The sequence below is a fragment of the Vigna umbellata genome, chromosome 2, assembly GCF_029865625.1.
Source record: "Vigna umbellata cultivar VRB3 chromosome 2, Vumbellata_1.0, whole genome shotgun sequence".
Classification (NCBI taxonomy): domain Eukaryota; kingdom Viridiplantae; phylum Streptophyta; class Magnoliopsida; order Fabales; family Fabaceae; genus Vigna; species Vigna umbellata.
In genome coordinates, this window is record NC_142166.1 from 46,670,348 (window position 1) to 46,698,281 (window position 27,934).

At 31.6% G+C, this 27,934-nt stretch overlaps 3 protein-coding genes across 11 annotated transcripts; 2 read left to right on the forward strand and 1 right to left on the reverse strand.

Moving 5' to 3' along the window:
• Window positions 1-236: 236 nt before the first annotated feature.
• LOC124834684 (uncharacterized) lies at window positions 237-3,805 on the forward strand. 9 transcript variants are annotated; one of them, XM_088107128.1, is made up of 6 exons: window positions 237-394; window positions 641-723; window positions 1,959-2,167; window positions 2,767-2,854; window positions 3,132-3,262; window positions 3,383-3,450. In XM_088107128.1, exons 2-6 carry the CDS (start codon window positions 668-670, stop codon window positions 3,433-3,435), a joined length of 537 nt encoding a protein of 178 aa, XP_087963254.1. In that variant the 5' UTR covers window positions 237-394; window positions 641-667; the 3' UTR covers window positions 3,436-3,450. The 9 variants fall into 9 exon arrangements, with proteins under 9 accessions (XP_087963254.1, XP_087963255.1, XP_087963256.1 ...); XM_088107129.1 differs by having other exon boundaries at window positions 648-723; XM_088107130.1 differs by having other exon boundaries at window positions 239-378.
• Window positions 3,806-14,567: 10,762 nt separating this feature from the next.
• On the forward strand, window positions 14,568-18,120 carry LOC124849002 (EIN3-binding F-box protein 1-like). Its single transcript, XM_088107133.1, has 2 exons — window positions 14,568-14,843; window positions 15,495-18,120. Exons 1-2 carry the CDS (start codon window positions 14,819-14,821, stop codon window positions 17,402-17,404), a joined length of 1,935 nt encoding a protein of 644 aa, XP_087963259.1. The 5' UTR covers window positions 14,568-14,818; the 3' UTR covers window positions 17,405-18,120.
• Window positions 18,121-19,981: 1,861 nt separating this feature from the next.
• LOC124849003 (protein WVD2-like 6) lies at window positions 19,982-27,731 on the reverse strand. The gene is made up of 9 exons (XM_047326835.2): window positions 27,461-27,731; window positions 26,342-26,621; window positions 26,003-26,248; window positions 25,797-25,837; window positions 25,609-25,686; window positions 25,365-25,461; window positions 25,214-25,285; window positions 25,021-25,131; window positions 19,982-20,958 (listed from the first exon to the last, which is right to left on the reverse strand). The coding sequence occupies exons 2-9, from the start codon at window positions 26,609-26,611 to the stop codon at window positions 20,443-20,445; spliced, it is 1,431 nt and encodes a 476-aa protein (XP_047182791.2). The 5' UTR covers window positions 26,612-26,621; window positions 27,461-27,731; the 3' UTR covers window positions 19,982-20,442.
• Window positions 27,732-27,934: the final 203 nt, after the last annotated feature.

Genomic DNA, 27,934 nt, shown 5'->3' on the forward strand with positions numbered 1-27,934 from the left:
TAGACTAATGCATTAGAGAGGAGAGTCTCGTAGTTTAAGTACATAATTAATTAGTTTATTTTACTCTGAACTTTTTTATTTTAGTAAGAATTTGACTACGCTTTTATGTGAATTTATTTAAATTCAATTCACGTTTTAAATTTTGTGCTTCTTTTTTCGGTAAGAAGTGGGGTAGTTTAACCAAAATACTATTAATGAACATTAAAAGTTGTGATGTGATGCGTTAGCAATTTAAAAAATTACCTCTAATTTGTTAATTATAGTATATCATGCTAGAGATTCTTCTTAGCATTCTGGTGAAGAATCGAAAGCTGTTATTGCTAACCCCATCTCAATTTCCAATTTGAGGACATAAAAAATTCTGTTGATGAGTTTGAGGTTTCTGACTGAAGTGGTTGTTGATTCTATTCCAAAATTTATCCCTTTTTCTGCAAAATTGTTATCATTTGAAACAAAAATGCCAACAACTAGAACAGAGGCTTTTATCCTCTTTATTATTTGCTATAGTACTATTTTGCTTTATTAAATTCAGAGAGAGAAGAGATTCTCTTTGCCTCTTCATTTTTCTCAAATAAACTGAAAATAAAAGATTGTGCATGCATGTTACTGAATTATCTTCGTTCTGGATTTGGATTTTGAGGTGATAGATCTGCTAAGAATTCCGTAGATGCATATCTGTGGATATGTTCCACCTTGGCTCTGTCAGATTCTCGCTTGCATGGGGTAAATTATTTGTTCCCTCTCTCTCTCTCTCTCTCTCTCTCTCTCTCTCTCTCTCTCTTTGTTCGGTACCAGAATTCTTTAAAAAAAAAAGATTGTATTTTTCATATCAATACACTTGTACGATTCTGCCAAATTTGAGAAAACCGTAAGGAGATCCCTCTAATAGATATGTCGTTTGCGGTCCTGAGTGAGCTTTGGGCGTTTGTTTTTGGAACAATTTAGTGGGAGTAAATGAAGTCAGAAATTGGGATCTAACTTTTCAAATTATTGGAAACTGAAAGTTTGATCTTTTTAAACTGTTTTACCACTGCTGAGTAATTTAATTTAAGGTTTTTCTCTTTAGTTTTTAGTAATTGTTTAATTATATGGAAATCTTTGCTTGTACTGGCTTGCTTTCTGATGTAGCGTGAGATCTGGTGATCAGGGAAATTTGAAAAAGTTTACAGTTTGTTGCTCTTTCTCGTGTTCCTCAGAATCTCGCAACATTAAACATAGAATTTCGCTGCCCTATTGAGTTTCGTGGTATTCTAGGTTTTGTTTGTTAGCTCAATTGAGAAGATGCTATGTGAACAAAACTGCTATGCCTTTTTTTCCGTTTTGCCATGCTTGCTTTAGTTCTTTTGTCTGCCATGGAAAAGATAAGGCTCCAATTACCAGGGGAGTTTCAATGTAAGGAGAAATTTTATCTTAAGCCTGGTACTGCCCTTCTTGATTTTATCTTGCTGTCCTTGAAATTTTTTTGTTTACTCCAATTTATAGCTGATAACTTTATCATTTTCATATGTTGCTCCTCTGTTCTTCCATTTTTATTGCTGTAGATTGCTTGACTGTAGTATGTAAACAGAAAATCTGAAATCCAATGTCTGTTTCTTATAATGTAAAGGAGAAGGACACTAGTTATAGGAGTAAATTCATACTTGTTCATTATGCTAATTGGTCTGAGAAAGCCTCCACCAAAAATATCATACCAAAATAACGAGGGAATCAAAGTGGGTTGTTGCATCCTCTCGCTTTTACATTTCCTCAAAGTATTGATTAGGTTGAATGAGAACTAAAATACAGTAGATGGACTGAACGGCCATATGCTAGGTTGAGTTATTCAACTTAATTTTTAACTGGTACATTGAATTCTTTTGTCACAGAATCGTCTTCTTTTAATCAAAGGTAGACTGATTATATGGTTAATAGTTTGTCTTAATCAAGCTTGTGGTTAAATCTGCTTTGTAACAGAGCAGAGGTTGTCTGGGATGTCTCCCAGCTCCACCTATAATTAAAGGCCAAGGAACGAACAGAGACATATCAGAAGATTTTTGGAGCAGCAGTGCTTTGGAAATAGATCTGAGGGCATTTCAGTCCCAGAAAAGCATCTCATCAATTATCATACCTTCTGATCCTCAAAGTAGCTCTGGCATTCAGATTGATTCTCCTGAATTTGTAAATGATGGCAAGTATTTTGTTATATTCAGCCTATCTTTAATCTTTATTGGCTTATTGGTTAGTCTCATTATCTAAGGGTGCTTTTCATCTTGTATCACCTTGGGAGTAGCCATTTCTCTGATGCGGAGACAATCTTGCTCAAACTGTTGATAGAGTCGTGCCAGACTTATTTGCTAACTGTCTCATATCTTAGTATTTACATGGAATTTTCAATTTCAAAACCCTGACCATGAGGGACAGTTACAATTCCAATGCCTTGAAATAGCTTGAATTCCACACTTTTATGCTGGTTCTGCCATGCAACTTTCACTTTAAGCTTTTGTGTTACTTTTTATTCTCTTGTTTCTCTCTCTCAGGCACTGATTGTCTACTCCTTTATTTTTGTACCTTTTTCTTGTAAACTGTGTTTTCTTTCAAGTTGATTTAATCTCTTTAATTACATGTAACGACCATATATGGAACTTGAAGTTCAAATCTAGTTTTCTGGATTTCCCTTGATCCACACCGTCTCTGATTTTGTTTTTATTTAACAGGGTTTGTTTCAATCTTTCATTTTTGTACACTTTCTTACATATCTCCAGCTGATTATTATTACATTATATGCAGGTCTTCTTCTCTGGAACCAAATGAGGCGACACTGGGTTAGAAATAGAAGGCCCCAGAATAAGAAAGAAGTTAGAGAACCTGTAATAAGGTAAATAAATATACAAGCAGATCTATAGTATTGCATGATTTCTAACTTTGATCCGTTGTTCCTTGATCTGTGCTTGTTATTGTGTTGAAAATTTTATTGTTTTGACCATAAAAATCTTCTGCTGTGACTGTAAGTAAAAAATTGCATGGATAAGGTGGAAGATGAGGAAATTGATGGAGAGGTGGAATTGGTGAATAACTATAGGATTCAATTCAGTGATAAAAGTCATTTCTGAAAATGTTTGTTAAGTTCTAATTCTAGAGTTTTGACTTTATAGTTGGAATGCCTCTTATGAGAGTCTAATGGGAACCGACAAGGCTTTTCCTCGGGCAATTCCTCTTGGAGTAAGTTCTTGCATGCATTGGATTGTCTCCTCTCATGTCCATGTACATGACAGGTCATGTACAAGTTTAGTGTCTATTTCTCTCTTTAATAATTTTAATCCAGCCCCACTCATTTATAATGTCTATCAAGAAAGAAATAGATGCAAACACATGACTTTGTCCTATAAAACTGAAACATTTGCAGATTTCTTCTCATCCATGAACAAGGATTCGGGAAATGCTCCTAACTCATTATAATATCATAACCTGGCAGGAAATGGTTGACTTTCTTGTTGATATTTGGGAGATGGAAGGATTATATGACTAAGCAGACAAAACAGGGTTTTTTTCCCCTTAGATTTTGCAGAAGGAGCGAGGTAGAATCTGTTCATCCTACTGTATCCCCACTGGATAATTCTACAAAAGCTAAATGGGTTAACTCTTAACTAATTGGGTTTATTTTTTCTTCTGGGGTCGTCATTTCTGCGTAATCAAGGAGGTGATTCATAGAAATTTGTTAAACCTGTTTTTACTATTTGTAAATATAGTTAAATTTATGCTACTCCTCCAATTTGTTTTATGTAGTTCAAGGTTCTCATATAATCACCATGCGTATACGTTAATGATACTTTTTTTTATGGTGCAATTATTATTAAGAACTTGACTTTCATAAGATGAAAGGGTGTATATAAACTTGTAATTATTTATTGAAAAGAAGTGTTTGATATTATAATAAAATCATAGTCAGATAAAATAAAATGCTGAAAAAAAGTATTGTTTTAGAATAAAATGATTTATATTTCTTAAAAGATCACGAGAAGATATGTGGAAGAAAGATCCACAGAGAATATGATTTAGTGACTCTATTGTTGCATAGGACATGGATTTTTGTTTGTTTTATTCTATTCAACTTGTTGCAGAAGTTAATTGGGCCACTATTGCTACATAGATATATACAAAAGGATATTATGAATTCATTACGAAACAACTAAGAAATTTACAAGTGCTATATTCGAGTTCTTGAAAAGAATCCTTGGTTGTCTTAGATGCATATCATAAGAAATTAGAGAATATTTCAACCAATTCAACACTTTTTGGCCTTTTTTTTATTTCATCTTCTTTTTGTTTACAACGTGATTCATGAAACTTATTTTCAGGATTATGATTTTTCTTATTTATTTGAAATGCCTCCGGATAAAATTGTGTACAAGAAATTATAAAACAAAGATAAAATCAATTTAAAACTCATTAACATAATATCTCTGTATTCGACAAATAAAATATATAGTATTTAGAAGTAATTTACCTCCAAGATCTCATCCTGCACCTCCAAAAATTTCAATTTTATCCTTCTGACATCTCATCATCATCCTGCACCTCCAACTTTTTCAAAACTTTATTTTTAACTTTAATAAATATTTTTCCATTTTCTTTTCTTTTTTATTAAAAACAATCTTCACTATCTTAATAATAATTTAATTTAATTTATTTTAAAATTTAAATATTATTTAAAATAATTTTGTATTTTAATAATTATTAAAATATAATTTATATTATAATAATAGTTATATTAAAAACATAAAAATAAAATAATAAAAATAATAAAAATAGTAATAATAATAAATAATAATAAAAATAAATTTGATTTAATATATTCAAATATATTAAATTATAATAAAATATTAAAATAAATTAAATAATTATTAAATTTTAAATAAAAATGAAAAATTTAAAAAGTTTATTTATATATTAAAATCTATAAAATATGTTAATACTTTGCTTTTTATTTAAAATTTAATTAATATTAAACTTAAATAAAAATTATAATATTACTTATTATATTTTTATATTTTAATAATTAATAAAATATAATTTATATTTTTAAAATAGTTCTATTAAGAAAATTCAAAAATAATAACTAAAATAAAAATAAAAACAATACTTAAAATCATATTTAATATATTTAAATATATTAAATTATATTAAAATATTAAATTTAATTTAATAATTATTAAAATTTTAAAAAAATAAAATTTTGAAAAATTTGTTAATCGGATATAGATATCCGATAAGTTATAAATCGGATATGCATATCCGATAAAGAATGTTTTTAAAATTTTATTTTATATATAAATTTTAATAATTATTTAATTTAATTTAATATTTTAATATAATTTAGTATATTTAAATATTTTATTTAATATAATTTTATTTATTATTTGATAAATAACTGTTTTAAAATTTTGTTTATTATTTAAATTTTAATAATTATTTAATTTAATTTAATATTTTAATATAATTTAGTATATTTAAATATATTAAATATTTTATTTAATATAATTTACTTTTTTTTTATTTTTATTTTTAATTATTTTATTTTTATATTTTTAATATAATTATTATTATAACATAAATCATATTTTTATAATTATTAGAATATAAAATTATATTAAATAATATTTGAATTTTAAATTTAGTTATTATTAAGGTGATATAGAGTTTTTTTAACAAGAAAAAGAAGAAAATAAAAATATATTTATTAAAATTAAAAATAAAATTTTCTATAAAGTTAATGGTGTAGGATAATGATGAGATGTCAGAAAGATAAAATTGGAATTTTTGGAAGTGCAGGATGAGATCTTGGAGGTGTAGGATGAAACACTCTTATTTTAATGGACTTGTTAATGATCAGGTTATTGGGCCTATCTTCAAATTTAGGCCCAAAACTTTAAAATGTGTTGTTGGTGAAAGAAAGAGACTACCAGCCGAAACTAAACTTTAGGGAAAAACAAGAAACATGTTTAACATTATATATTTTAATTTTTTTGGTCATTAAATATTGTCATTTACTTTTTATTTGGCTCTTATATATTTTCAGTATACAAGAAGCATCCTTATATCCCACCCCGTATTACTTTTCAATCAGTAAAATAAAAGTAAAACAATACTCGTACTTATTATATAAAAAAATTTACATAATTGTTTAATTTCATGTACTTATTGTATAAAATAATAGATGTACTTATTATAATAATTCCTTTTAAAACACACGACGCATATATTTATTAATTTCTAAAATCAGCTACATATGATTTTTATACTCTACTTTTTTTAGTTTATTTATGCTTTTTATATTTATTATATTTCTCTTCTTAAAAAACATTACATATCCATTAGAATGTTAAACGATATTCTTTTTCAAATTAAAAAATGTTGTAGAAAGAAACTTATTTTAAGTACGCATGAATGTTAATGTCAATGGAATTTTGAAGAAAGAAAATTTGTTGGTGCACTGACAGTGACAGTTGAAGTGGCATGAAAAAAGTGTTATTTTCTCTGTCAAAGACTTATAGCAGCAAGCCACGGTGATGTTGCTTCATGGCCAACACTAGCACAATCAAAGAGTAAAAACAACAAAAGATAAGAATAAGAACGCGTTAGACAGAATATTACGTTAGGATAACGATATTTTGACAACATTTTTTTACAATATTTTAATATCATTTATGTGTATTTCTGTGATTGGTCCATGTTGATATTTATGATTATTATTATTAATTGTGGAGTAATTTTGGATCAATCACAAAATGACACACATAGATGGTTAAAATATTGTCAAAAAAATATTGTCAAAATATCATTATCCATTATATTATTATCAGATCTTATGACGATTAGTTTCATATTAGAAGAGAAAAATTTCCAATAATTTATATGGTCCTAAAAATTAATATTTAGTGAAAATTTGAATTACAATAGTTATTAAAACTTTGTTGTTGAGAAAAATCTTATCGAAAGTAATAAAGGAGGTATTATAAAATATAATTTAGATTTGTTGAAAAATGAGGAAAGAAGTGTGAAAGAGATAACTGTAGCCTCCAAAGTGGACTTGAATGCCCTGAACAAGTTTCTTGATTTCAACGTGTTTTATTGATCAATGGTAATAACATGGTCAAGCCATTACTATCTTATACATAAAGATAGATTGAGCTCAAATTGTTCCGTTTTACAAAATTTGAACTCAAATTATATAAGATTATGACAAAGCTCTAGTTATCACCATTCTTAACAAGTTACATCCAGTACTTTAACTCTTTAGGTACAGAATAGATCTTTACTTTTATTAGTTTATTTTTATATTATTATTATTATTATTATTTTCATTTCTCAGATCTCTTTATTTATTTTCTATTTTCTCTACTATTTTTAAGTTGTATAAAGTTATTTTTGTAAAATCCATAACATATTTTCCTTTTTCATTGTTCTTTCTTTTATTCCATTTAAAAACTTCTCTCTCCTTCTTACACTAGTACACTAAGAGGATACTGCACCGGTTACTTTTGCTTTTAGGCACCGGTTCTACAACCGAGGCATATACCGGCGAGGTAAAAAGATTAAACTTTATGTCTCGGTTATAGACCGGGATAAAATGAGACAAGAATATGCCTCGGTTCTTAGATAACCGAGGCAGTAGAGTGTATTTTTTTTTTTATTTTTTCGTACTGACTCTCTTTCCCGGTTCATTCATTTCTCAGTTTATTCATTTCTCAGTCATTCTCTCATATGCCAAACAAATCCAAATCCAAGAATTCTCCCAAAATTTCTTCCAATTTCAGCTCCCAAAATTTCTTCCAATTTCAGCTCAAAAATTTAAAACAAAGAAAAAACTGTAACAGGAATCAAGTAAAACAAAGAAGAAAACCCAAATCAATGTCCAGAGCCTTCTTCCCTTCCCTTTCCTTTCTCAGTTCTAATCAATCTCTTTCCCTCTCCTCTCTCAGATCCCACTCGCAGTCCAACAATCACCCCTGTAATCCACCTGCGCCGCCGCAAGACCCTCCGCATGTTCCTCGCCCGACGCCGATTCCATCCCCCGCCGCAAGATCCCCCGCCCCTCCCCGAGGCCCGCGTCCGCCACAAGCTCAAAGACCTCTTCGTCTCCTCACCTCCGCCACCCCTTAACGAAGACAAAACAATCTTCCATCAACAACAACAGCAAAGAAAAGAAGAAGAAGAAGAAGAAAATCGATGGTATCTTTATGAATACCTTCCTCGGACTGGAATCGATTGAGGCATTTACCCTGTTGGACCCATCATTCAGATGAGGTCGATTGAGGCATCGGCTTCAGATCTATGAAGAGGCATCGGCTTCGGATCTACGAAGAGGTGAACGACAGGGGCAGCGGCGGGGCAGGTGGAGGTGGCTCCCGGCAACGGCGGGGCAGCGGAGGGGGGCGGGGCAGCGTAGGGGCAGCGACAGGGGCACTTAGCGTAGGCAGCAGTGGAGCGTATACAGAAGAGAGAGAAGCAAGAAAAATAAAAGGGAAATGGGAGAGGTGTTAGGTTTTCTGAAGATTTGCACGGGCCAAGCCCAAGTTTTAATAGTCTTATGCCTCGGTCCATATGTTAACCGAGGCAGTATCTCTTTCACCTAAAGTATATACCTCGGTCCATTTTTTTAACCGAGACAGTATTCGGTTTAGACACCGGTTGCTTAACAACCGAGGCATATAGTGGTTTAAAATTTACAAAACTGCCACCGCGTTTTGATATGCTTCGGTTCTGGAAAAACCGAGGCGTAATGTGCGAGTTAAAAATGCGATTTTTTACTAGTGTTATCTTTGTGCAGCTGCATCCTAAGAGAGAATAACTCATTTCCTTACAAGTTCTTTCTATTGATCTTCTTTCAATCTCACATTAAAGAGGGAAAAACTTCATTCTCATCAAGTCCTCTTTTTTTAACACTCCTTTTATGTTTCTAAGAGTCAATTTTGTGTTTTTCCTTTTATGTTTCTAGGAGTCAATTGTTATCCACAAACAACATGAGATTCAAGGAATAAATCTACCAAAACTCTAAAAAGGATAATTCTATATTAGAATGAAACGAGGAAAGACAATAAATGAAATCAATAGATGAGAAGACACAAAGATAAAAAAAAGAAAATAAAAATAAAAATTGATTATAAAATAATAAAGATAACTAATTATTATCTTTTTCTGATCAAAATTATAATTTATTAAAAAAAGTTAACTTAATAAATATCATTTTTAACACTAATAAAATTTAACAAATACAGATAATAATTTAATTAAATTTTATTTTCAAATATAAAGTTATAATTAATTTAACATAGATATATTAGTACTAAAAAGTTATGCTAAGTTGTGTTGTTTGATTTGTTAGATGATTTTGATATTTTGTGAATGAAAGAATTTTAGGTTCATAGGTCAAATTGGTGCTATTTTAGAAGTGTCTTGCAATAACTATATAGTAGAAAAGAGTTAAAAGTGTCAATTTGAGCAATTGAGCAAGCTAAGTTCTATCAATTCAATGTTGAGTGCGTCTTGTTACCGTCGATTTTGTTGTATGTTCTGATACACTGTTTGTTGTATTTTTAATTGGTTTTGGTGGTTCTAATATTTGATATTATTGTGGTTCACGGTTTTAATTGTGGTTATAATTTATGTTGAGAAGGTTGTAATGGATACATGAGTTTATGAAATAAAAGGAATTTCATGGGGGAAAAAAACCTATTATTGTGTTACTTTTTATTGTATGTATTGATGTATGTATTTAAACAATGATATATTCAATCTGACACTCTAATAACCATTCACACTTATATATGATAGAATGAGTTATGTGATGAGAATAGTAAGAGGTTGTAGTCTAAAGGCATAATAATGACCTAAGACGTGAAAGGGATTAATCTTGTAAGTAGTAGGGTGAAACCAATTGACATTGACTTTGTAGAATATTAAAGACCACCACAAATGCATGTCTCTTGTGAATTTGATATCAATGAATGTATCCAAATAATTGAGTTTAGAAGAGTATTTGATTACATTATTTATATTATATGATTGTTTGTTGTGCATTGTATTGTGATACATCATGTTTTATTAATATATGATGCCTCTTATGCAAATTAGTTTATCCTATTGTTTTTATTTGCATTGTTTGTCATTATTTCTTTCTTTTGCAATTATCACTTTATGTGTGAGCATACGAAGATCTAAGTGTAGAGACACCTATAAAAGACAGAGAAGCCAACATTTAGAGTTGTGAGATGATTTAAGAGCATGAGTGATTAATTATGATAAAAGTTATTTTTTTGGTTTAGTATCTATGTACAAATATCATATTTTTATACTTTATAATTTAGATTATTTGTTCTAATATTGTTATAAAATGTATTATGTATTTTATTAGTTGTATGTATTAAAATAAGAAATTATAATTTTTCTTAGTTTTTTTCATTATGATTTTATCCCTTAGAGAGTGAACATGTGTTAGTAGATCATTCATAACTAAATAAATTTTGATTTTGAGTATATTTTATTTTATTATGAAATATCTCTATTTTTCTCTTATGATCTCGTGTATGTATAGTTTTAGAAATCTTTGTTTTATGTCAATGCGTAAGTCCTTCATATAGTTTTAGACAATATTTATATTACTTGAAAAATAAGAAATTTGCTTACTGGACATAGAAAAATACGAAGGTAATAATTAATTTTAAATAACAACGTGAGTACTAGATATTGATAAAATAATATATGAAAAATAAAATAAAATATATATCCCACGTCTAAGAATAAGAAACTGAGTTTGCTTTATATAAAAATGAATAAAGTAATTGATTTTTTCCACATAAAATAACATTTAAATTTAACACATAATTTTGTATTTTCATTCAAAGATACAAACTTCCATAATTGAGATCATCTTTTAAATTTTTTGTGCTTTCTGTATTTTTAAAATACACTCATTTTAATAATAATCTAGCATAAATAATTAACTTGTTAAACGATTATTATTATTAACCTAAAAGAGGCTGACAATAAAAAATAAGGTGGAAAAAAAAAACATTTGCACAGAAGAATGAAGTGGTGATAGCTTAGAAGAGTCAAACACTCATAACACAACTGGTAAATAAGGAAAGTGGATGTTGGCTACCATCATCAAATGAATTCTACTGTAGAAACATTAGGTATACATGTTGGTTTAGGGCTAAATAAGTGATTGAATTGTGAGCTGAACAAGACTGCTTATAAAAATATATAACTTAGAAATGTGCAAAAACTAATATTTGATGTCCTCATTAGTGCTAAAAGGACCTATAACTTTTAAATATTAGGTAAACGAGAAAAAAAAAATTAATATTCAATCTCATCTTAGCATGGTTTAAAAGATACATAACACTCCAAGCCACTACCTTTACTCAAAATTTTGACAAGAGAATGATAAGAAAAATTTGAGGATGAAAATGCTGCAATTAATAATAGTGCGTAATTTATTATGTTTAATGGTTTAAATAATGATATTTTATTAATTAAAAATTATTATTGAATATAATTATAAAGTATCTTGGATGTCAATTAAGTATCATACCCATCCCTAAATTGCTTCAGGCCAAACACGTTTAACTATGGAGTTCTTATGGGTCAGACTACCGAAAAACAAATGCATTTGGTGATGAGTAGCCAAATCAATCCCTTTAAGTTATCCTTTAACTGTATAGTCCCATACCTACAGAGTCTCTAGATCCCTCTCATTCCGGTGTATGTTCGATTCGTCTATGTGCCCCTTCCACTGGAAGCCTGCCAGGAGCCGCTCCTTGTCAGTGTTCCTTGCACCATGCCTCTTGCACCGACGATCACTCCCCGTCCTCGTCAGTGCCCGGGTATCACACTAAGTGTGTGTCCCTTATCGTTGGGTGTAAATTGAAACTTAGGTTCATAGAACTCTATCATACCTTCATTAGGAACAAGAAAGATATTGTTGAGCACTAATAGAATAATGTCATAAATTAATATCTTTTAGATTATGTATAAATGGTGTTGGATTATTAAGGAGAGAATTCTGTATATGACTGTATAGATGAGGAGTATACAGTGACTTTTAGGGAAGGTGCTATGTTGTTTTGTCTTAAGTGTATTTAATTATAATTTAATTAACTTATTTTAACTCTATTAATATCTAACTCATAAAAGAAAAATGTTGAGAGTCAATAAATATTCTTATAATATGATACTTTGGTATGAAACAAGATTGAACTAGATTAACATATGATAAATTTAGTGTTATATTTGAAGAATCTTTTATCCTAATTTATTGTTCTGTGAGAGTTAAATGAGACTTTATCCTAATTTATTGTTTTGTGAAAATATAAGATAATACGAGAGATGCAAAATATTTAATTTTATTAAATATATTATGTTCCAAAAATAGACTCAAATGTCTAAGTATTATAAATTTTATAAACTAAACTTCGTAAGTTGTAATTTTTATATAAAAACCAGTGAGAGTATATTTGATATACACATTTGATTCTTGAAAAATATGTTGAATAATCAAATTTATGAAAATTGTCTATATTATAATATAAATGTATATCTTATTATTTTATTATAATTACACTAATTTACACTTTCTTTTTATGTTTATGATTTATCTATCTAATAATATGATCGTATATATTGTGTAATTGAAAGTGATGAATACTAATGTTAAAATTTTGTTTGGAAATTTTATTTGCACATTTTTATTTTGTTGTAATTTACACATTTATCTTAAAGTAGATATGTTTTAAAGTTTAAAAGAATATATTTTGAAAATTTTAAAAGACTATATATATTATTTGTTGGTTTATATTGATACCAAACTTTTAATATTCTACTGTTAAAATGATAAATTTATAAATATAAACGTTTTTTCGATAAAAAGTTAGATATGTAAAATATTATATCAATGATGTATAACATAAATTTATTTGAAAAATATTATATTTTATTTTAAAAAATATTTTTTAATTTATAATATATACAATATAAAATGTTACGTGTGAATCTATGTTTACTTTTTTTAGAAATTGAAAATTTTTTCTATACATTTCCTTGTAAACTAGAAAAAGGCAAGTTGCTTGAATTTGTTAATTTCCTTCCATGTGATTCTTAAGTCACTGCCCCTCAAAAAATAACCTACCTACCCCACTTCATTCAACCTTCCTTGTGAATCCAAACTTAAAATTAATGAATTAATAATTTTGTTTTATTAATCTTGCATTTATGACTCTGTTCTGTTCATTGAACTTGCTCTATAAATAAATACTAGTAAATTAATGAATTTATAAACATCATTAATTTTTTTTAAAATATTTTTTTCCTCTTTATATCTCTTTATTAAGACTGTCCTTATATAATGCTTATAGCAATGAATAACTGGTGAACTTAATTTTTTTATATATTTACATTTATCAATATTTGCTTAATACGGATATTTAATGTCAGTATCAAGACTTATTTTCAATTCTTGATATTAACATAAGAAATGTGTAATTCAAAATTCCAAAGCGTTTCCCACTTTCGAAGTTTCTGACAAACCGAATTTCCCATCAAACATCGTACCAATCCCATTACAAATTTAATATGTACTAATTATAAGATATAATGACACTACAAAATTTTAAATTTAAAAATATTATATAATTCTTTTTATAAACAAAGTATTCAAGTGTCAAAATTATTTAAGAGAACTTTTAACTTAAGTCACATTAATTTATTTTTTTTACAGAACAATTAAACAATACACTCTAATAGAAAATTTTGTTAAACAATACCAACTCAGGTAAGGACACAGTACGGATGTTCTAATATGTTAATTGTGTACCTGGTCAAACATTTGTGATATTGATTTTGAATGATGTTTTTTTATACATTAATTTGATTCAGTGGGTTTATTAAGCAATAAATTATTCTTTTATGATGTTTTTAATATTATTGTAAGACGTGATTCATGATACTTTTTAATTACTCTTTTAGATTAAACACACTTTAAATTAGTGAGAATTTATAGAAATTTTAGAAAGAGAAAAGCATTTATGATAAAAATAGTTTCCTAATATAAATTTAAGAAAAAAGTTATTATCAACTAATATAATTACTTTGCTTAATATGATAAATTAAATAATTGAGAAAGAGATAAAATATAAATATGCATTAAAGATAAATTCCACCCAACAATTATGAAATTCCTTAAAAAAGATCTGTAAAACTAATTTGGTAAAAAAAAACTTTAAAAATGTGGGTTTATTTATTTTAAACAGAAGCCAATAAAATAATATAATTATATTTGTTCATTAAAAAAAAAGTTGAAATGATTAAACTATAAAAATGTATTATTATTTCATTAAATATTTTAAGAGTGTAGATGTAAAATTTTGCAGTTGAAATAATGAAAAAGAAAAGGTAGATATAGAAAGGGAAAAGCTGTATGTGTGGTTTCTGGTATTGATTTGGTGGAAGAATAATACAAAGAAAAGAAAGGGCACTTTGTGTGTTCAGATACATTGCACTTAGGAAGCTTTGCATTCATTGCATCCGAATCTGTTTGTTTTCACTTTCAATAAAAGCCTCACTTTGGCTAACGCAAGCCCCTCATTTCTCTTTCCTTCACTTTCTCTCTCTTTTTTTGCCCTATCTCATAGGGTTTTCCTCCTTCTCCCTCCTTCTTCCTCATGCATTTTTGCTCTCACGAGTTCTTCTTCCTCGTCCCTCTCTTCTTCTTAGCTATTGTTCAACCCTTCTTTTGTGCGGAGCACTCCAGATTTCACCTCCCGGGGTTTTCTGAACTGCGCCCATGTCTCAAGTCTTCAGCTTTTCAGGTACCTTTTTGTCTGATCGAATCTTTTACCCGATTCAATTCATGGGTCTGGCTGTTGTGTTTGTTGTTATTTTTGGAGGTTGCGTTAAATGTTTATTTTCTTGTTTGGTTGGTCAAAGATTATTATCTGGGTTTTAAGTGATGAATTCTTTGAATCTTTGTCTTTCTCGGTGGATCTGATGAGAGATGGGAAGAGATTCAAAGTTTTTTTAGATAGTGAGATAATTTAACTTTGGATTGGCCTAATGGTATTTTTTTGTAGTTGTTTTCGGTCTTCCCTCAAAATTGGATCCTTTTTTTTAGATTATATAGCAGAAGTTTCAACTTTTGGGTAGTTAATCTTGTGGACAAAGGTGAATTTTATAGGTAAATAGTCTTTGGATCTTGTTTTTGAGGTCACTTGGCAGAAGCTTCAACTGTTGAGTGGTTAATCTTGTAAGTTCTGCAAAATTTTCAGAGATGACCTTTGGAAGCTGCTGCCTTTAGATGTTCATGGATATATATGGTTTCTTTTGTATGTCAAAACTATCGCTCATATGACAGATGCTTTCTTTGTTTTAGTTGTGCAAATTTACATTTCCTCGGTGTCTTTTGTGCGTTGTTTTGTTGCGATCTTGACCTTGGACGTAATTGAATTTTCTTTTCTTTTCAGGAAATGATGATTTTTACCCTGGGGGTTGCATGTATCCTAACCCCAAGGAACCATGTCTCTTCTTGTCTCTTGGCCGTTCTGTTGATTACTTTCCTCTTCAGAAGAGATCTCGCGTCAGTTTTCCCTTTGATATCAATCGAGAATGGTTTGATGAGCCGAAGCAGAAGGCATCTATTGAATCTCTGCCAGATGAATGCCTCTTCGAGATCCTTAGAAGGTTGCCTGTTGGCCAAGATAGGAGCGTCTGTGCTTCTGTATCCAAGCGCTGGCTTATGCTTCTAAGCAGTATTTGTGAGAATGAAATCTGCAACAATGGAAGTACCCTAGATGATAATTTGGTTGGTGATGATGATGATGAGGGATTTAGCAACGAAGGATATCTATCCCGAAGCTTGGAGGGAAAGAAGGCAACAGATGTTAGACTTGCTGCCATTGCTGTTGGAACAGCCTCTCGAGGAGGGCTGGGGAAGCTTACAATTCGTGGATGCAATTCAGATCGCGGGGTGACTAATGTAGGTCTCAAGGCCATTGCTCATGGATGCCCTTCTCTGAAGGTTTTCTCTGTCTTTGATGTTGCTACTATTGATGATGAAGGCCTAAATGAGATTGCTAGCGGGTGTCATAATTTAGAGAAACTTGACCTTTGCAAATGTCCCAATATTTCTGACAAATCTTTAATCGCTATCTCAAAGAAGTGTCCAAATCTGGCTGAGTTATCAATTGAGTCATGTCCCAACATTGGTAACGAAGGTCTACAAGCTATTGGGAAGTTGTGTTCCAATCTAAGGTCTGTATCAATCAAGGGATGCTCAGGAGTTGGCGACCAGGGAGTTTGTGGCCTCATGTCTTCAGCTTCTTATGTTCTATCAAAGGTGAAGCTTGAGTCGTTGATGGTGTCTGATCTCTCTCTAGCAACGATTGGGCATTATGGCTTTCAAGTTACCAATCTTGTCCTAAGTGGCCTGCCAAATGTCAGTGAGAAAGGATTCTGGGTTATGGGTAATGGCCGTGGACTGCAGAAATTGAATTCAATCACAATCGAATGCTGCCAAGGTTTGACAGACACAGGGATCGAAGCTATTGGAAAGGGTTGTCCAAATGTGAAAAACTTCCAGCTTCGTAAATGTGCATACCTGTCAGACAAGGGGTTGGTATCATTTACCAGGGCTGCTCTATCAATTGAGAGTCTAAAATTGCACGAGTGCCACAGAATTACCCAAATTGGGCTTTTTGGTGTCTTTTTTCACTGTGCTGCCAAACTGAAGGTTCTTACTCTGATTAGCTGCTATGGGATCAAAGATCTGGACATGGATTTGCCAGCAATCTCTCCTTGTGAATCGTTTTGGTCCTTAACAATCCGTGACTGCCCTGGATTTGGGGACGCTAATCTTGCACTACTTGGAAAGCTGTGCCCTCGTCTTAAGCATGTTGAATTGAGTGGACTTCAGAGAGTAACAGACGTGGGGTTTCTTCCACTGCTGGAGTGTTCTGAGACTGGTCTGACAACAGTTAATTTAAGGGGGTGTCTGAATGTAACGGACAGAGTAGTTTTGTCTATTGTGAACTCATATGGATGGACTCTTCAGGTGCTATGCCTTGATGGTTGTACAAGAGTCACCGATGCTAGCATGATGGCAATTGCAGGCAATTGCCCGGTGCTGTCTGATCTTGATGTTTCCAAATGTGCAATCACTGATACCGGTATTGTAGCTCTTGCACGCGGAAAACAGTTCAACCTGGAGATTCTTTCTTTGGCAGGTTGTATATCGGTTTCAGACAATAGCATAGCGGCATTTAAAAAATTGGGTCAATCCCTTGCAGGCTTGAATATCAAGCGTTGCAGTGCAATCAGCAGCCGGGGAATCAGCAAGCTTCAGGAACATCTCTGGACGTGTGACATCCTCAACTGAACAGGAAATGCCTCAGCTTTTATAGTTAGTGTTGTTCGTTAGTGTTTTTGGGTTCATTCGCGATGGATCTTTGTCATCCACTACTCGGTTCTCCTTTTCCAGAGGGTACAGTTATATTTAAACTCCTTTTTTTCCAGGTTTCCTTAATTGGAAATCTGTTGAAAGCTTTTTGGCATTCATTCTATCGATGAGATGCCTCTTTTATAATGACTGTATCACTGTGAGCAATAGTTACCGGGTTCTGGAGTTTTAGGTATCCCTTTTCTAGTGTTGGCACCTGATGTTTTTAGCAATGCTTTGTATCGGTTTTGCCACCATGTGTGTCCTTTGTCTTTGTTTCTTTGCAGGAGTATGTAACGAGTGTGTCCAGTGGTGTTTACCCAAATTTTCACGTATGTGAGCCACGTGGCATGCGTGTTGTTTGGGACTAAGTTTAATAGTCAAGGGGGCGTCTTGAAGTTCCAGTTGTTACTTTGACAGTTCAAGGTTTATGAAGCCTTTTTGGCTTTGGGTTTGGCTATGGCAGCCCCATGTACAGGTCTGTCATCACAATCCTTTTCCCTTTTGGGGGATGGCTTGTTTTTTTACCACCAAACCCTACTTTTTTAGGCTTCATTTTTGGAACTCTTCATTGTAACTAACCTCTATATGCCCCTTGTACTCTCTATGTTTATTTTATGAAAATAATGAATCAAAATTTGGTTCCTTGGTGAAAATTTCAGCCTGTGAGCAAACACTTTGTACAATGGCACGTGCAGTTCACATGCATTCTCATTAGGCAATTATTAAAAAATGACAAGTGGTACAGCACTAGTGAAACATTGTCATGTTATTATCTATCAACCAAAATCCCAACTTGGATCCAGTTCATCCTATTTTAACAAAATTCAAACTTTCATATTTTCTCTCCTCAAAAAATCATTTTGAAATTTGAAGTTCTATTTCCTTTTAATTTTAAAAATGAAATCACCTTCAATTTTAACAATTTAAAGCATAATATCTCAAGGACTTTGGTTGTATGTACTTATAATTTATTCAACCATTTAATTTATAAATTAGTGACGAATTTCTACTGGTTGTGAAGAAGGACAATCAATCGCAAGCTTCTTTTTTCATCAATCATTCTCTATCGTATACGTTGAATAGTTCAGAAGAAATATACATCTAGAATTAGTCTTAACACAACTCATATTTGATATTAAAGAACATAAAACTGGTATGATTATTAAAAAAAAAAGGGAAAATGATAGCTATCCTATAATATATGTTTATTTCGTTTTTTATTGTGTGGTTGAAAGTTGTTGGATGCATAATGAATATGATGTTAATAATAAAACAACCACATGATTGAAAAATCTACGTACATGTATTGTCCTTCTTTTCTTATTAAATTTGCGTAGTCAATATTAGTTGAAAACAACAAACCACAAACGCTCTTGGAATCCGAATTAGTTCATCAATTAAAATTGTGTTCACACGTTGGTCAACATAACCCTGCCAAAAACAAAAAATACAGATATTGGGATAACCAATATATATGATGCAGCTTCCAAACCTGACATGTGGATAATAAGAGTTAGTCTTAGTCATATATTTGTTTGATTTTTTTACCTTAATATTTTTGTAAAATCTATAACAATAATGAGTCATTTTATAACTCAAATTTGATTGACAGGAGAATGATAACTTCAGTTTTATTTACTTATGTGTATGTTGCTTCTGGTTTCTGATGAAGATATAAGACGAAAGATGATTGTGTAATGAATATAGTTTTTGTAATGACATAACCAACTATACTAAAACTACATTTTTGACAAAATATTCGTATCATGTAGAAGTTCAATAGTGGTTCAATACCACGTATACTTAAAGAACTGAGAGTAGCACATTCATTATACTGGTGTTTTGGGAAAAAGTAATTAATTAATCATCAGGAATACAAACAAATTCAATAATTTTTTAGAGACAAAAAATGTTTAAACCTTAAACTTTTGTACAGGAAATATAACAAAATTTAAGTTTAACGACTGCTTCCTTTTTATTGATTTGTTTAGGTGACTTAGACCTTATGTATATGGCCAATGAATTTGGAGAAGGCAATTGCAGAGCAAGTCAAGCATTATAACAAGTGTTCACATAGGATATGATAGAACGTGCGTGAGGATCATATGAGCCAAAAAGACCATTCAAGGGGAAGTCAATTTATGTTTAACCACTTGACTGAAGCATGAATTACAACAAACACAAAAATCACTCAAGTGAAACAAGTATCATCATTAACACCTGAGAGAAAGTACCTAAAGGTGAAGGGCTGAAGCTGGAGCAAGTAATGGAAAAGGTCTGCATCCAAAACCAGAACTGTAGATAAGATGAAAAAAAAAATGACTAGTTTTTAAAGATAAGGTTTTGATCAAGAGATTCCAATGGTTGTTGGCTACATCGAGAGGGCTTGGTCTCTAATAGAAGGAGCCGTGAGTTCTTGAGAAAATGAAGGACTGAACGTTTCAATAGAACAATTTTAGAGAATAGATTTGAAAACTGATCAAAACTACAGAAAAAGTAAGGGGGGAATCATAATGAACTTTAACTACATGTAACATAGTATTTATTTGCTTGAGTTGCTTGAGCATAAGCGGTTACAAGGTAGAATCCAGAGCATAAGCGGTACCACAATCATATGGCTCGTGAAGCACGACACAGCTTGTTTCAAAATGTGACTGAGCCACCGATGATGGCAAACTATCTCAAAATTTTCGCCAACATATTAACTAAACAGACAAAGGTTGCATGTTGAAATAACATCAGCTAGAAAAACAACCTGAGAAATGGTTACATACATTGCTCCAAGAGGAGCAGAAAATCATAAGGACAAAACCAGCAAGCTTTAGGAGCAAACACAAGAAACAATGCTGCTTGGACAAAATGACATCAAAAACCACAACGGAATTCTGCAATCTCAGTCACGCTTCTATAACATTCGCCAGTCGAATCAATTGATCTGATAGTTAATAATAGTTGGTCCTGTTCCTTTTGTTTGCTCAGAGCTCTGCCACTATAGGTTCTTGTGACAAGGTGAGTTGTTGCGGTTTCTCTTCAATGGCTAAATCCCCATTCACAGCAGGTGACTTGGCTTCACTTGGCTCTACAATCAGAGGCAGAGTTTTACTTGTCTCATCCAATAAGACATTGCTCTCTTCAGTGGCTGCGACTGCTTCAACTTTCTCTTCCCCAGTTGAAATGGATAAGGTGGTAACTTCAGTTGTTACACCTGATAATGAGGTTTTGTCATCATTCACCGCCTTAGATGGGGTCCGAATAGATGCCGGATTGGATGAACTGGTCTTTTCAGAAGTCAGTCGAGGAGGAAGAGACTTTCGTTGTGTCCTCTTTTGATGAACAAGAGTAGCTCCTTTAGTGAGGTTAGTCTGAGACACTTTCTCATCCAGACTTAATCGACCTTGTCGAACACTATTGCTAGTGTTTCCTTCTGACTCCGAAACCAGTGAACTCTTCTTACGACCAAGTTTGGGAGATTTAGCTCTTGTAGTGGGCATCTATATTAGTAAGTCCAAAAGCTTATTAAATTTGCAAATGACACAAGACCAAACTTGCAAACACAAAATAAGAATAAAACGACATCAACATAGAAACAGTAAAATAGAAAAGCAAACAAGACTTCATTTCACCATTGAAAAGTTTTAGTGTCACTTAGAGAGATTTAAAACCATATGCTAATATAAGAAATATGTTTCAGAATGCTGTCTAAGTTTAAATAAAATTAGTATAGAAACACCTGATCAAGTATAGAACAAATTAAGACCTATAATTTTAATGCAGAAAGATAGGAATCGAAACTCCTGTGAACTTACTTTGGAAAATAAACAAAACCACCTAAAATTTCATAAACCATATGATATGTGCCATGAATAATATAACAGGTTTATCTTTTACATCACCTGCAAACTAATGTTGGTCCAACAACTTAAATAAATACAAGTTCTAGGGCATGTTTGATTACTCTTTTAAAAAATAGTTTTATACCCTTGTCACAATTACTTATTCGGCATTTCCTTACATTCTAATATCCAACACACCTAAACTTTATGTTGTGCATGGCTATAAATCCAGTGATGCTTCATTTTATACATCGTATATTGATCAGTCATTCTTAACAACAGGTAAGAACAAGCAAGACAATTTCATTAGGCAGCCCAGGTACAAGGCCATAGGAAAAATATGTCAATAGCCTTAATGGTCCAATGACAACTAAGGCCCCGACATTTTTTCATACCCACAATAAATTATTCTCATTATTCAGTTATTGAGTAAAAAATTTAAGGTATTTTATTCTTTTGGTCCTTTATCTTTTAAATTTGTGTCAATTTAGTCCCTTAAAATAATTATTGTTTTCAATTTTAAGATAGGATTTTTAATCATTTCATAACTGATTCTAGGCATGGAACTTGTCTTATTAGATTCACATAATTCATACGGAACCCAGCTGGTATGTAAACAAAAAACAGAAGCATAGAAATTCATGTAAAGATTAGATTTCAGGAACTGCCAAGAGGAATCCGATTGACAATTTTGTTGTTCCGGGGGATTCAATTTTCACGCAATTTGTAACAGTTGGGTGGGCTCTACAACCAAATAGAATAAGTTTCACCTCCTAAATAAGTAAAAAACAATGGTTTAAAATGTATCTTAAAATAAAACAAAAAAAAAATAACTATTTTAAACTGACCAAATTGACCCAAATTTAAAAGATGAAGGAATAAAACAACTTTTTAAAAGAGAGGATCAAACTGAAACTTATACATAAAATTAAGAACCAAAAATATGTTTTAGCTAAAATCTTATTAAAACCGAAGTTTCATTCAGTTTTCCTTTGTTTATTTTGAAATGGGTTTGTTATCAACATAATAGTTACAATCAAGTTTTGAAATGAGAAACAGAATAAGGTTCATTTGACTCACTAAACTATTAAATTTGAGATTTAAGAAGCCACGTGAGAAAAAGTGGAGAATTTTGACTCATACATTTTAAAACAAGAGAGATATTCAAAATTGTGTAAACTAGAGCAATAAAAGTTATGATTCATGCTGACAATAAGACAAAAGGTGATGAAGCCATTGATTAAAACAGAAAAAAAGGATTGCAGAGAATCAATTTGGTTTCATACTAGGAAAGTCTATACAACAGAAGCACTTTAACCAAAATTGACGAAAAGGTATTGAAGCAAAGAAAGAGAAGACATGGAAAAAGATATGATCGAATGTCAAGCGTGGGAAGGCTTTAAAAAAGGAAAGTGTTCTTTTCTTGACTTATATTCAGGCTATACAAGACATGTATGATGGATAGTCTAAGAACTCCTAGAGGTGATAGACTTTTTCCTTAAGCATAAGTTTATGAGTCCTTGACTAATAAAGAAATGGATGCCCTTAGAAAGGACAAACACAAGATTCTAAATTGTACAAAATATGATTAATTTTAGTTGACGAATCAAAGGAAGAGGTTAACTTTATATTTGAGCTTTGGAGACATACATTGGAGCCGAAGGATTTCTACTTGAGCAGGAGTAAGACAAGTATGAGCATTGCAATTTTAGTAATAAACAAGATGAAAATGACTTGGAAAGTAAAAATGGGAGAAGATGTTATATCATTGGTTTCTAAGTTTAATATCTAGGATCAATTTTACAAAAATGATGATTAAATTAATCAAGATGTCAGTCACACAAGACATCAGTAGGGTGGTTGAAATGAATAAATACTATAATTGTCACAGCACAATTTCTGAAAAATCTTTTCATAACTACAATTATTTAACTCTTGTTTGAGATCATTTATCTATTAAGGTGCATTATACGAATTCGTCAAATTATCTATTGAGAAGAAATACTGGAATTACTTAAATATAAACTTCGATAAATAGTTTAATAATCAGAAGGATAGTAAAACGAAATTGATGAATGGGTTATACTAATAGGACTGGATCTCACAAAAATTCATTCCATGGCCTTGGAATTTCTAGACCCAACCTTGAGACACATTTAGTTGTGGACCTGTTTAGGAATGAGGGTGGGCATTGCACCCCTCATTTTTTCCAAAATTACAATAACATATATTAAACTTTCATTTTTGTACCATCTAAATTTATATATTGACCCACCCTTAAAAGAGAGACTCGTATGTTAATATAGGTTTGTGTGTAATCATATATTATACAGTAATAATATTTACTATTTAGTTTTTAAAATACATTTCCCTCGCTCCCAGTTTCGAGTCCTTATGTGTGTCTAAATTGTTTGTGTGTGTATGTACAATTCATACAAAATTGCATTCTTTGGTTTATTTTATCATCAAATTGTCTTTATTTTATATTAGACTCCCAATTTTCTGTTATTTTTTTGTAAATAAATGTGTTAGGAATAGATAATTATGGTTCAGAAGGAATCTGCAGGGCAAAAATTTAACTTGGAATCAAATGGAATAAGAAAAGACGGATCAGAAGAATTCACAGGCTGATTGTAGATGAGACTATCTACGTGGAAACATTTCAAAAGGGAAAGTTAAAGTAAAAAAATCATCACAACCACGAACAACATTTATTTTTGCAGTTTGGTGCAGTTTGGCCCAATTTGAGAGAGGATTTAAAAGGAAGAGAAAATGAAACTTTTGGTTGGGAACAATTAATCGTCAGAGGAGGAGGCCAAAAGTGGGAGGTGGAGGCTACACTTATGCAACCAACGTTTCACCAATATTGGACTCTATCTTTTTCCATTATGCATTGCTAAATATTCTCTAGTTAGAGAATTGATGTACAGTACTAAAATATGTTTTTTGTCTACTTATCTATGAAGAATTTAACACAGAATTGTTTGTGATTAGAGATAGAAAAATTAAGTCTTGTCACAATTGGAAAATTGGACATGCTTTTAACTGTTCTATTAAATTTATCAAATTACCTAAGGGATTGCAGATTTAGATTTCAATGAACAGCTTTACTATCTAAGGCATCAGGAGTAAAGAACTCTTAATTAACTCAGAATACTAGGAGTTCTTTGAGTATAGAATAAAAGGATAGAAACATATAAGAAAGAATACAAAATCAATTTTCTAACATTTTTTATTGTAATTGAATTTTTTCTTTATAATTGTATTTAATTTTTTTCATTTTGTTAATTTTATAATTAATTGTTGTTATCTTTAGTTTAAAATATCTCAAATTTGATGTTTATCAACAAAGTGATTATTCAACAATTTCAATATCTTTATTACAACAAGTAACGATTGATACAATTGTCAAACATATATCAGGTTTGCCATTGCATAAACTATAGATGGAACGAAGTGAAAACAGGAACAAAAGGGATTCAATCAGCTGGTATGGCTCTTTCGAAATTAATTCAAAAGAATAGAAGATTGCTATACGCTCTAACTATTTGAGACCACATAAATATGTGGGTGCTGTGGGCACACTGGGGTATATATCAACAAATCGTGCATTACATATGAATTAAAAACTATCAGAAATTAATTAGGAAAAGTACAAATAGAGAGTTTGCATGCAACCGACAAACAAACAGGTATGCACACACACACAGAGAAACTTACCTTTTTAAATTCTACTCTAGGAGGAGGAGGCTCCTGGTAGAAGCTTGGCATTGGAGTTGCTTTAAATCCTAGACTTTTTCTAAGCATCTTAATCTCGGCTTCCTGGGTCTCCTATAAAAGAAGTTAAAGATTGATATGATTAAAAGGCAACATCTGCAAGTTACATTTCCACTAAGATATCAAATATTATCACCTTGGTTTTCGCTTGCAGGTTACTCTCCTCCACTTCCTTTGCGTGAATCTTTTCCTCAAGTTTAGTGTAGAACTGGCCACCATAATAACATTTTTTTTTTTTAAAACCGAGATTATTCAAAGAATGGCAGAAACAAGTAATAATTATATACCTCTCTTCTTCTCTCAGCTCGCTCATCACACTTGAAACTGAATCCATAATTTGGGAGCATCCCTACCCTGCGAGGTTTTGCATCTTCTGCAGTAGGACTTACAACAGGATTAAGGATAAAGCATAATCATACATTTTGTCACTCTCATAAAAATTATAATATAAATATAAAAAAATCCGCATCAGCTCTCCATTTCCAGTCGTGAGAAGAAAAAAATGCTCCGCCAGAAAATAAAAAAGGATACGAAGAAGATTCTGCTTCTTCTTGAAGATTAAGATTATCAGGGGGCCCTTTCTTTGATAATCGTGGTCTGTTCTTCTCCCTGTTTCCAATGAAATAAAGTCCACTCATCAACTAATGAAGATGAGGATTATTCATACCCAATCATTCTTCAACTAATATATGATGAAAAAACCAAAATAATTGAAATACATTGATGCTTCCGAAGGTGCCACGCTAGACTTCCCAGCATGCTGCAAGCATAAAATATAGGAACTATCAGAGTGCCAAAACTATAACTTCTTATAAATCAAAAACAAAATAATAAAAGAAGAAACCAAGGGCATATAACTATTTGAATTCCTGACCATCTATGAAAATTTTCATAAACAAACAAAGGTACTAAAAAGTTAGTTTACCTTCGACAGTCGAGCCTGCTTGTCCGTCAATGATCTATTTTTAATATGCTCTCTTGGGATGGAGTCCGAAGTAAAAGTACCATTGGAAACAGTAGATGCTACCTCTTCACCTTTTCCATCTTTGTTCTTTTTAATTGTACTTGCATGAACACCTCTGGGGCTTGGTGACTTTGCAATCTTACTCTTGAGAGAACCTTTTCCTGCTTTTGATTGCTCTGTCTGGTCTATGATTTCTGCTTCCTCTTCCTAGCATTGAGAAAATACATGAGATGAAATACTAAATCTGAATAGTATTAATGAGTTAATTAAACCAATTCAAGGGAATAAAAATCCTCTCACCTTAGAAATGGTGACATTGTTCACACATAAGTAGTCATCTGATCCTTCCTTGATTTCTGCCTTGGATGAGTAATCAGTTGCAGTGCTATCATACTGGATGAAATTTTCAGAAATTCCATTTGGAGCTTCAGTTTGTGCAATTTTAGTGACAGCAGGGTCTACATTTGAGGCAATACCATCCATTTCAGAGTTAGACAATTTGCCATTAACACCATTTTGGTAGACCTCTTCAAGTCCATTGCCTGGTAAAAGGTTGCTTGGATCCATCATTCAAGCCAAGCTACAATATTCATGAAACCAATGACCAGCTACTTAGAGATAGTTTAATACGAGTGAAAGGAAATAATTATAACCATACAAAACAAGATTGTTCATATGAAAAATTCATCATTTGTCCTGTAAGCCAGAATGGTTTCCCAAAAATATCTAGAAAATCCTCATAGACTTTTATTTTACTATCAAAAGAGATTGATTTCCATTTTCTAAAGACAAATTCACCAGCCTATGTATCCAAACGGAATGCAATTTACCCACTTGAAGAAAGAAAGACGAGAGTGACATGTTAAAACAGCATGCCTGTCAGGTGGTGCCATGAGTCACTTACCAGTCAAAAGGGTGAAAGCAACATAACATAAGATAAAATACAGTAATAAAGAATATAAACAGGGCACTTCAAAAGTATAGACATTAATGAATAATGTGGAACACACTAGGTCTAGGTAGATAATAGTATGCATCTAATCTCCACTTGGTGGCCAAGCTCATGAAGACAAACTATGAAACAGGAGCTAAATTGACTTGCTTCCAAAGCATTCTCTTAGGTCTTAGAAACCAAATGAAAAAAAGAAGTACTTAGCAATGAACTAACATCAACAAAATAAGTGCAGTTAACAGAGAAAATCAAATCAAGGGACAGTAAAACAAGCCAGATTAGCATTTTCCACTGCAACCCCATGCCCAAAAAAAAAACCTTGATCCCAAAAAAGAAACATTTAGCAAAGCTCCATTTAGCCGCAGAATATAAATCAACAAGTACACTACCATCTAAACTCAAGCACAAGACTTAACATGAACAGAGAAACAAAAATGAGATTTTGATGTTTTCCCAGAAATTATTACCTGAGGGGTCAGCTTCAAGAGCCGAATGGCATCGTGGGTTCAGAGATCTGGGGAACGGGGGATCCGAATCCACCAACAAGATCCGAAAGATTCAAACTGTTGTAGAAGATGTTGGTGACGCTGATGCTTTATCTATTATTATTTTTTATTCATTCTTAAATATAAAATAAAATGAAGTGAAAATGAAAATAGGAGAGAAGGAAGAGAGTGTAAGGTTGAGAGTGAGAAGAGAAGTGTGGTGTAGGAGACAACGGTTTCATTTCAAATCCAAATGCTGAATTTCAATTTCCGGGTCAGGTCAAGTCGCTTTCTCTGAGGTACTCACATTTTACGGTTACATTACATTAAGTTATTTATTTGGTTTAGTTTAAAGCATTTAATCTTCTTGTAATCATGGAGTTTATTTTTTTGTACAGTATTTGAGTTCCTATATCTTTTTGCAGGATGAATTTTGTTAATAGGAACCTGAAAACG